Source organism: Rhea americana, unplaced genomic scaffold (genome assembly GCF_003343005.1).
Source record: "Rhea americana isolate MKP2758 unplaced genomic scaffold, rheAme1 scaffold_60, whole genome shotgun sequence".
Classification (NCBI taxonomy): Eukaryota; Metazoa; Chordata; class Aves; order Rheiformes; family Rheidae; genus Rhea; species Rhea americana.
The window spans coordinates 3,282,967-3,294,845 of record NW_028186757.1 but is presented as its reverse complement, the minus strand read 5'-3'; the positions used below and the strand labels follow the sequence as shown (position 1 = coordinate 3,294,845).

Here is an 11,879-nt window from a genome sequence, read left to right as displayed (position 1 = left end):
AAAAAAAAAAAAAAAAAAAAAAAATGAGCATTTTGTTTAATCGGATTGTAAGACCTATTTTGAATATTTCTGGTCTCTGCACACCAACTCATTAAAGTGAGATCATTTGTGTTACAGGATGCCAGCTAAACTATCAAAGAGGAAATGTTKCAGTGTCCTCCTGATACCACTGGCAGTGGGAGGGTTTACCACTTCATCCATGAATCCCATCTGTTTTGTCCTTTTAATTCTTATTTTCTCCAGGATAAGCCCAAGTCACCACCTTATAATTATCCTGAGTGCTACATTATCTAAGCCATAAAGTCAACAATGTGAATCTTTAAATTTATTAGTCTGGAAGGAAACAATGCCTAATGTTTTCAAAATGAAGCAAATTAAGTCACTTTTTAAATTCATTAGAAGTGAATGACGGAGAAATGTTCAGCAGTCATGGATAGCAGCAATGCTTTACCTTYGTTGTGCTGTCCTATACCAGTCAATGGACGGCAATTAAGAAAACAGGAGTTAAGAACATAGAATCATAAGGCTGGAAGGGTCCTCTGTAGGTCACCTAGTCCAACCCTCCGCATAACCCGTAYGGRGACTGAACCCACAGCCTTGGCATTAGCAGCACCACGCTCTCACCAACTGAGCTGAACCTGCCCCCAAGCTTTATAAGGCCCATGTAATGCCAAAGAACGTAAARGGAAAAAAAATGCCATGAGTCTCGCCTGCTTAACACCACTGAAGTCAACACACGATGAGAAAGGTCAGGGAGAAAGGAAAATATTTTACACTGTTTAAGTACAGGCATCTGGACAAGGTGCCCAAATTAGATGATGTCAGTATCTTGTTAAATAATAGCATTTTCAGAAGGCAATTTGGAGCAACTCACTCAGATAATCTAACCACTTTCTGAAGACTGCCACTGACTAAAGCAGAAACCTACTTTTCTAATCTACCATTTAAATTAGGTGCTAGAAGTTGAATACCATTGAATATAATCATCCTTATAAGCTACAGTACACGTGAGGCTAATAATGTGATTTTAAAACATGAAGATGAGCTAACAGAATTTCTGGCAGCATTTGTGTAATATTCCTAGCTAAAGCACAGTCTCAGTTTCCATTTCAATAAATGGTTCTCTTACTGCTGTTCCCCCTTCTGAAAAATAACGCTATAATTTTTTCCATGAACAAGCTCTGAATGTATTTATAGTGTATACTGCACACTAATGAACCCAAATTAGCKCCATAATTTTAAACAGCTTTGTGTTTGTTACTGTCATTTACTGTATCAGAGTGCTGCATCAGTTATGACAAAAAGTTACTGAGTTCTGTGGGGGGGGGGTATTTTTTAATCTACTTAGGAAAACATATTACTTCCTTTTTTTTTAAAAAAAAAAAAAAAAAGGAGATCGTGGTTGCTTGGAGAGGAGATGAAAGCATCCATGTTTTTTATTATTGCACAAACCATTCCTATAAACTCAATATCCTCTAATCCTAAAATCAAATTTTAATTTTCTACTGTGTCAGAACATAGGCTACTTACTTACAAATCTGTACATTGTGATGTTATACCAACTTTCTATTTAGTGTCTACATTTAATTTTAAATGTACTTAAAGTTTTACGGTTGCTAAAAAAAAGAAAGAAAGAAAAAGAGAGAATAGAAAAAAACCCTAAAGCTTTTGCTAATAAAAGTTTCTTTGTTTTGGAACTAGGAATGCTTCATGGTTTTATTGGTCTAGAAAACTACTCCTTAACACATATTTTGATGTTGTTGCAGAACCTAACACATCTGTTGAAAGAGGTAAAAGAAGAAAGGCACTTCACTGTGGCATTCTCCCCATCTATTCAACAGAAAATAATTGTGTGAGCATTGTAAGAATTTWAAAAAATTAAGTTCTTGAAGAATAAAATGAACTGTTTTGAATATGCATTTGTTTTACTATCAAAACTCCTCTTCATGATGCTGTAATTTGTGCAAAAGCTGGAATTCTAGCATTTGACTGAAAGTCCAATTTTTCACTAAGAACCATTTCTAGACCCTCAGATCAGTGAAAAAGTAAAGTCTGAGAACTTTAATAGTTGTTGTATTTGAACAATTGTATGCCATAATACCATCAGCAAAATATTTTGAAAATTCTGATTAAAATCACAAACTCTTTAGGTTTTCCTTTTATAGTAATTTTTGTTTAAATTGCTATATTCAGCTTAAATCAAGCATTCACTACAAAGGTGAATTTCATTGAATAGAAATGTTTTCAGTATTAGCAATTTTACTAGTTAGTAAACTATGTAGCCAAGTTCAGCAGTCTCAGTAGACTTGTTCCTGTCCTGTGGTATTTTTTAATATAATATTCAAGCAAATTATTGACATAGTGATAGCTCAAGTTTGCTATTATGGAGAACACAACTATGTTCACAACATGTGAAAGTGTTAACAAAAACAAGACAGTCATTAAAAAGAATATAAATTACTTTGACCCCTGCATAGACTCATTAAAAATGGCCTTATTTTAAAACAGCTTTTTCTCAAAGCCATCTGTCTGTTTTAACTAGGAAAAAAAAAAAAAAAAAAAAAAACCTACAAATCTGTGGTAGTAGTCAAATATGTTTAATCAAGGTCTGTTTTGGCAGAGTTCCAGCAACCTAGAAGGTGTGCACTTGCAATTGTTGATATCTTCTGTTCGATAAGCTGCTCAACATTAGGTATATTAGTAGATTAAGAACTGGCTAAACCTGTGTGTTACAGTAAATATATAAGTGAACTTTTCACTGTCCAGGAAGCAAGACCCATATAGCCACGAACAAGCTGTTGGTCTATCAACAACTCTCCAGCTTCAACATCGAATAYGAGCACAGGGCCTGCAGCTTTACAGAACCCCATCGAAATCCTAAATTCCATTTTACTATAGAAGAGATTAGCATACTTTGGACCTTGGCATTGCAAGTACTTTCACATGAACATGGGCACCAGCTATATTTGTAAGACAGATTGCAGTGGTTTGGTCCCAAAGAGCCATTTACATTATTCAGATTTAAAAGGCTGCTTGCAGAGTACATTGAGTACAAATGCAGCGTGTGCGTGGGGAGGGGGGTGGTATTTACTATATACACAGCACAGCCTCTATAGAGCTTTAATTGACCTTCTTGAAAACATACACTTGATGAAATCATACTCGATATTGYTCAGCATCCTTACCTTTGAAGAAGCAGTCTTCGTTGTGCACAATGGTGACCTTCTGCTTTTTCAGGCAGGCAGCCCTGTGCACTTCACAATGGTTTTCATAGTATTCACCATCAGAACCACACACGGGCTTGTAATGTGGCTTGCAGTGCTCCATGCACACACACTCAGCTTGCCCAGTCTCCCCATTGACAACGCAGTGTCTACCCAGACCACAGTACTTGTTTTCACATGATCCAACGTGGCCATCTTGACCCATATAACCTGGGGGGGGGAGGGGGGGAATAAATAAATTTAAAAAAAAGTTAAAAGACTGTCAAATGGTACGTAAAGCATCTGACAAAGTAATAGAATATATGAAATCCCACCCAAAGGCTTTCTTTTTAAGCAGAAATAGGTCCTCTATGTTAATATTTACAAGTCATTGCAATAAAAAATGTCTTATGAACTTAACAGATTGGGGAAGTGTAATGAGAAAAAACATAATTCTATAATGCATGAAATAAATAGTACTGTAAGTATCATAACAGATAATGTTGCATGTTGCTCCATTAAACTGATTCAATTTTACCAACTCTGTATTTTCTGTGTTTAGTTCTTTTATGTATTTGCAAAACAGACTTCTTGTTCTAAAGCTGAAGTAATTATTGGTGACACTTGCCATCTACTCTCTGCAGAGAGTAGATGTTAAGTGGGTAAAAAAAAAAAAAAAAAAAAAANAAAAAAAAAAAAAAAAAAGAGCTCTGAAACATGAACAAGTAGAGGACAGAAATGAGTAAAAGCTAAAAGTGAAATGAGATATAGACCATAATAACTAAGTAAAATTCTACCAAAAACCTCTCCTCTAACCAAACAAGTATGAATGTTTGCAATTTTAGAAATATAAACATTACTGGGGCAATATGATATAGAGTGAAATGACTTAGTAAAACATAGTGCAACAAAAGAAGAGATAAGGATGTTAATAGCATTATATCTTCGCTTCAGTAAGTACACTGTGACCATAAGGATCTACTTGCAATAATTTTGCATTCTGGTACTCAGAATTCTGTTATTTAAAGGATGAGGGCAGGTAAAGAAGTAGGAGAAATTTACCACTCYTGGTCACAGACCTCTTTGTGATAAAGAAGTCTGCATAAGTTTTATGGCAAGAAGTTACACTGGAAAGGGCATAAAAACAACCAACCAAAACCAATCATGTTAACTATCTGTACAGCTGTGGATCCTTGTTCCTCCCTCCACTTCCCCCAGAATGAAACTCAGTACTTCACTAACTCCAGACACCCCAGGCTAACCTGAAATACTATTTTCGTAAATGTGGACACCAAAATATTAAGCAAGCATGATTTCAGAGTCAAGGAATGAAAAATGATTCTGGCATTTTTCTTCAAAATACTGAATTAGATGAATACACAAGACAAATAAAAGGTAATAAAAAGAGGTGGTGAAACTYCAGAGTAATTTTTAAGAGTCTTCACTGGGCAAGAAGCTCAGTTCTSGCTAATGTTCTTCCCTGCCTGCCTCCTCTTTTTTAATCCCTTCCTCCACCCCCAAAAAACAGCCAAAAAACCCTCAYCCACTTATCATTTTTCTCTCTCTCTCCATTATGTTCCTCATCTTTCCACATCCTCATTCTCACTTTGAGTGCTTTTACTTTCCATTTGTTGCTCTCTTATTTACTACTTGGGTATCTTATCACACTCATCTSTTCTGCTAGATGATCCTTTTCTGCTACGTTTTAAGATCGTCTAGTTAAACTCTGCTCCAATATTTTATCATCTGTTCTCCTTTTCAACTGAATATTAGGTTATCAATCTYAGAATATATGCTACTAAATGTATTTAATAAACATGAAAATATTTTCAAGCCCAGGCCTCAAAATAGTATCAAATGCTAATAGACCAAAAAGGTAAGTAAAGATGACATTGTAAGAAAGAAAGGCTTTAAGGAAATTTTAATATAGGAACTCATTTTTTTCTTTTTTTAGAGAAAGTACACTATCATCAATACAATAAGGCCCTTRCTATCTGCTTCTTTATCTCTACTGAGTATTTATTTTAAACAATGCACAAGAGAGGCCCACTCAGTTTTAACAAGCCTTGCAAGGGGCCATGAAGTGGCTTTTTCTCTCAGAAAAAAAAAAATGAAATAATGATCTAAATGGTATTCAATTTACATTTAGAAAATGAATGAAATGTTATTAAAAAAAAATCACTTTAATCACCCATCTTTTTAAGAAAAAATGGAACCACAGGAAAAAAAAAAAAAAATACTTAAAGAAAGAATAGAGCTATTCAAATGCTTCTGCATCTCATTTTCTGTCCAGAAGCGTAGCTCTGCGAGAACTAATGCACCTCTGCTCTGGATAGTCACCACTCCAGGTGGAGTGCTAATGCTGCCTAACAAATAGCCATTGCCCATGCAGAGGCTGAGTATTTTGTGCCTGGGCAGGTTATCCAATACATTCAGGATGCATTGGCCTACAACTGTATACCACAGTCGATCACGCCTGTACAATAGATCTACTGTATTTTAGTTGTCTTAGAAGTCCTAAACAAAACATAAAAGCCTTTGTAAAGATTAGTGTAGTTTTGTACATCAAGTAGCAAGAGATCAAAAGAGAAGAAAGAAATGGTAGTTTGGTAGCATTAAATTGATKTTCTTCAGTAAAGAGCAAACATGTAAATACCACAACTTGACACAGCTTTTCCTTCTATCCATTGAGAATGTAGTTTTTCACCACCACCACCACCCTTCAGTTCAATAGCAGAAGTAAATTCTTGTCCCTTTTTTCGTAAGTCTACAAAACTGTTAGACCTAGGACAATACTACTTCATTCTTTGCTTTCTTCTACACTATAAATCCCATTGTTTTCTGCAGACAAATCTACTACATAAAGCAAGTTACCATAAAATTTGGCTCTAGTAYGACAAACCCTTTTGCTGTATTATTTTATAACAATCTGAGCACAAAGTTAAGAGGTCTCTGTATTTACCCCAGGAATAATATCTGGCATACCTACATTACAGTGACATTTTATGCACATGGATGAAAAAAAGACTAGGCCAGGTTGATGTTAGTGGGTACAATTTTCAAAGGCATTAGACYGATTTGGAACCTGCAAACTCTATTCAAAATAAGCTTGCTATAAGCTTTTGAAAACCTTACTCCTTGTGCCAACGTATCATCATATGTAGGCATATATGTCGGCAATAGACATTAACCGATTGAAAAGTCACGTAAATCCAAGTTTCTTCTACTACCACCAACCTCAAATAAAGTCAAGTCTTTCAATGTCTGAGAGTACTTTATGGAACAGGTCACATACACACATTACAAAAGTTCCCTCGAAGCAAAAGAATTATTGTAGTTTGAGGCCAAAGTCTATAAATCATTATTATTTCTGCTTTCTGAATTGGAAGATAAAGATCTCAGACTGACAACTGCTCTGAATTACTGGGAGATGCGTGGTGACTCAGCAATGTGTACGTTACGGTGYGAATGGAAACTGATTGGAGTCTTCACTCCGGACTTCATTTCAGTGCTATAATTGAATCTGGTGCCTGAATGCAAAACAGACACTTTTAGAGGAAGGAGAATGCTTTGCATAATACATATTGATGTTTACAATATTGGTCTATGTCAGAGTGTAACAATCATGTACATCAGTAAATATACAAGTCTTAATGTAAAATTGTATTTCTTGCTTTTATAACTATCTTGATTTTATACTGTAAACTATTCCAATCCCATACATGTTTGTATGCAACATTGCATGCTTAATTCTCYGAAGTCGATAGGAGTTTTACTATTGGCTTCAGTCGAAAGAGTTGCACCTTCAGTTAGTCTTTACCTGAAGCTCAGCTATTATGGAGCGCCGTCAGCACATTTACCAAGCGCAGCAGTGCTGTTTTGTGTTGTTTTTAATTTAAAAACTTACAGATCTTTTATGTCTTTCATGAAAGGATCAGCTATGAATTATTTCAAGAGAAAACATTTTACAATACATATTTAAGAGAAATAGTTTAAGTGTTTATTCTTAAAAAGTCCACCATAATCATCTTACAGTGATTATGAGAACATTCATAGGAAAAAAGGAATACCTTCAATTTCAAATCAGGTGATGTTTAATGTTCATAAACATAACTTTAACATAAATCTGAATCAAAAAATGGATCAGATCTGCAAATGTAAACAAACTAATAGATAGTGAAATAAAAWTAAATGGATTTAAGCATGACTAACGTATTTTTGAAAAGACTAGTGCCACATAAACCTAAGAACTATAACATCATCAACAGAAATCAAGGTTATATGTACTGGCATGGACTTGATCATGCACCAGTTAACACTGATTACCTTTAGTGTGAAGAATCAAATCAAATTATTAAAAGGCACAGATTACATACACGTTCTTAGATTTTTCTTTCGCCTGAGAAAAGCGGTATAGCAACAAGGGCCATGAATGAATATTTCAAGAAAGGAAAGAAAATACCACAAAGTACTATTTGTCAATACTACCATATCAAGTTTTTCCACAGTTATTTATGTTACTCCTTAAATTTGGGGGGAAATATAGGGAGAATCAGATGTCTAATCCACAAAAGAACAAGCAATTGAAACAATAGAGATACCAGATGTTTTGAAAAGCCTTTGTAAGGGGCATTTATTAGCTACTGGATAAAAACACCAAAATTTTTTTGTCAACTCAATAACTTTAATCTTGGAATACAACATCTTCTTATCCAGAAATACAGCTACAGGGATCTTCTCATTATCATACAATAAATCATCTTTTGAGCCCATATGTGAAACATCTGGCTATTCTAGTAACTCTCAGGAAATCTCCATTATTGCTTTGCCTATCTGGAATTATTATCTATGAATCTGTATTGTTGACAGAGTGATAATGGAAGTTTTGGGGGTGGGGGAGGGAATAACTTTTTAATGCTAGTGTAGATAAATCTCATGGTCCAACATTGCTTAGGATACTGCACCCATTCAGAGCCACCTCCTCCTATCCCATTTGAAAAGAAAAAAAAATTTTTTAAAGACTCCCGACACACACTTTTCTGAAGGCAACTCTTCTATCTAAACATTTTGATTCAGACAGTAGACTAGTCTGGGATAAACTTGGTTCCTGTATCCAGGCTCCTGTATTGGGTTCAGTGATGCCAGTGAAAGGACGAGAGACAACRGGCACAAACCAAAACGCAGGTAGTTCTGTCTGAACACGAGGGGGAAAAAAAAAATCACTGTGATGGTGACTGAGCACTGAAATGGGTTACCCAGAGAGTCTGTGGAGTCTCCTTCTCTGGAGATATTCAAAACCTGCCTGTGCAATGTGCTCTAGGTGACCCTGCTTGAGCAAGAAGGGTGGACTAAATGATCTCCGGAGGTGCCTTCCAACCTCAACCATTCTGAGATTCCTGTGTTTTTCAGTAATTTAGTAGTATTAGATAYGTTAAGCTGTAAATTTTCTCTAAGAAAGACTGAGAACAAGTACATCAAGGAGAAAAATAATCTACCCATGAATACTAATCTTCTTACAGCACTTTAATTGATATTGGACATGCAGAAATAGGCATGGCCTATTTCTTCCAAATGGCAYGCATACAGTTATAGCAATGTACCTGTATTAGCTAAGCTAGTGTGCTCTGCATTTTCAGGCAAAAAAGCATCATATCTATGCCTTCTTAGGTGGTCTATAATATAATGGAAAATAAAATGCCCTTTGTTCCATTTGAAAGTGCCTGTCAATAGGTCAGCATACATTTAAATGACCATAGCCATAAGTTTAAAGAAGTCACATCTGAAGAAATATCATGAAAAATGTATTATACCTAGGACAACTAAAACAGTCATTACACACTTTTCATATTCTCTTGAAATTGAAACTCTAAAGAGACATAAAATGAAATAATTAACAAAGCAAAAAGGTCTTTTACTTAAAAGAAAAAGTTTTCACTTTCTCCAATTTTTTTAAAACAAATTTAATAAATATAATTTCAAGYTGTTACTTAGGATTTCTCATGTGTTTCTTAGCTACAAGGACAGTTCAACAGTATTCAGAGTTGAGCAAGTTTTAGGTCATGTTTGCACCATTTACACTTGRGAATTATATAGCTGTTCCAGTGCACAAAAGGATCATAGGAATAATCACTTTTTTTCTCCTAAAGTAATCAGTTTAGAAAAACATTGCATGTGGAACCTTTGGAAATTTATGAGAATGTGAATCACTGCCTTCTCCACTTCGCCTAAGGTTGGAAAGCACAAAACCTTTTTATATGTTGATTGCTCACTCCAGGCTCATCCATCTGCCTAGGAAATAACAGAACTGCAAGCTCAAGACTTCTTTCTTCCCTAATAACATGGTTGCATTCATGCCTTCTGTCATAACTTACAGCACTATCTATATGACATTTAAAATAAGGTGGCAGCTATGCTGGGAGACAAGATACGGAATACTTTGTGTGAAAATAAGTGATGTCGATTTTTAGGGTCAGTTCCCCTCATTTTTTTTTTTTAAAAAATGACTTTTACAGATTCTGTCAGTGTTAGTCCCAGCTGTATTTTTGTACMTTATATTACTCATGCATGGCCCAATTACTAATGCTAGTAAATGCTCCCTGTAGCGTTAAGTGTCACACAAAGTACAAACTTTGGGGGGGGGGGGGAAGAGAGAGAGAAGAGGAACAAGATTGATGATCACTTACTCAATCTTACTAGATTTTATCAAGGCATTAACACTGAGCATGGCCGCAGCAGTGAGTATCTGCTCATAAATACTTTAAAAGTCCTAGACTTTTCTTTTTCTAAGCTGTAGTACTTAACAGAAGTTTTTACACAAATTGAGAGATCACTAGCTAGAGCCTCTATGTGCATGGACTGACCAAGGAACTACACCTGCATAACCCCATGTTCCAGCACTCTTGGTAAAAAAAACTTAGATAATAATAAGTGGGAAACTTTTTGGGGAATATTTTAAAAATAACAATGAGTGGATAATTTTAGAGTAAATGAAAGTTATAATTAAAAATTATTACAAAAAGATTATAAAAAAAATCATTTGTGTCCAACATATTCCAGAGTTTTCTTCTAAAAGCAGTAGTGGAGACAGTAGAAGGACTCAAAAGGAATGGGGACCTATGGCAAGAAATCATAGCTGAGAAAAATTATTTAGATAGTAGCATTTTGTCCTTGCGTCTGACTAGCACTTAACAATAAAAAAAAAAAATCCAAAGTTACAATAATCATGTCCAAAGCTCATTCCTCTTCATAGAACAGAAAGCTATTTTTTYCCTCTAATTAAATTTTACAGAGGAGAAAGGAATAAGATTTGCCATGTCACATGTACGAAGAAACCAAGTTCAGGGAAGACAGTAAAATCGTTATAGAAGCAGTTGAAAGATATTCAAATTCTCTTTATGACTAAAATGACTACGTGCAAAATAGCAAAATGCCACCTGGACTACACATCCATTCATATCRGTGAAAAAGTACCCAGATAAGTGACAACGGAGCCTGTTCACAGGAACCTAGCAAGTTGCCTCCCAAGAAATAATTAATAATTAACAATATTTGTAGGTTCAGAGGTGTTCTCACCACTGACAGCAGAAAGGGCAGTGAAGGGAAGAAAAAAAAAAAAGCTAGAGTCAGCAACATTTTGCAGGAGGCCATCTCAGTTAYATCAAGCCAAAATGCAGATTTTTTTCCTGAGAGTAGGAGCTTAACTGAGCAAGCTTCATAAACATAGGATCTAAAAGAACTTTAAAGATTATGAAAATATAGGGGCATTAATATGCTACATCACTCTCATTAGCCAAACCAAAATGCTTGCACATACATTGAATTATGCAAATGAATGGACACAGTGTGAGGGACAGTTTTAAACCACARTTTAAGATTCAAAATAAGATAATAATTGCACAGAGAAAGTAATGCAAGACTTACTAAAATAAGTATTTTCTATTATGTAGTTGTTTAAAATTATAAAATAGTAGTATAGCAGAGTCAGACCTCTTTAAAAGTTTAAGGGGTAGAAATAAACTTTTGATGGGATATCATTCTTCTCCTGGGAGGTTCCTGGGCAGATTTTCAACACTAGAAATGTAAACTAGCTTTAAAGAAGACTGAACAAGGCTGAGCTAGTCCTACTTCCGTATCAGAAAGACTTCTCTTAATAGCCCTCTGAAGCAATTCCTTGTAGCACGCTGTTTTCTATTTCTTGCAACGGCAATGTCAAGGTCTTTCACGCTGAGTAGAAAGAAGCTTAAGAAATTTAAGCCACTATACAAATTCACAGAAATAAATTGGATTTTGATGCAGAATTGTGTCACAAATTCCCTRATCTGTTCTTTACTCACTGTTTTCTATGACCACCCTGCTAGGCAAGAGAAAATATTCTGTGCCTACTTTTGAGTTAAAAATCACACATATTGGTTAGTCAGCTGCTGCTACAGCAAATGTGGTGGCAAAGGAGTTTTGCTGGCCCCAGTTACCATTGGCTGCTTGCTTTGATGTTTCTCASAAATTTCAGTTTTGCTGCTCTTTCTATTGGCAGCATTAGGAAGGCAAAGACAAAAAGGAGAGGGATCAAAAATACTTTGCAGTTGTGCACRGGACAAGGATCTGTTTTCTTCCCTTCTGCTGCTGGATTAGTAGGAAAAGGGAGTGAGGGAAGAGCCTGTCCCTGCCATAAGGCTGAGG

General features: G+C 35.4%; 1 protein-coding gene across 2 annotated transcripts in view; it reads right to left on the bottom strand.

Annotated features, from left to right (window-relative positions):
* FSTL5 (follistatin like 5) overlaps nt 1–11,879 on the bottom strand; it is a 305,635-nt gene that overhangs the window by 205,583 nt on the left and 88,173 nt on the right. For both annotated transcript variants that reach the window (XM_085319846.1, XM_085319848.1), the window contains exon 4: nt 3,186–3,434. In XM_085319846.1, coding sequence (XP_085175972.1) covers nt 3,186–3,434 — 249 coding nt within the window. The remainder of the gene's footprint in view (nt 1–3,185; nt 3,435–11,879) is intronic.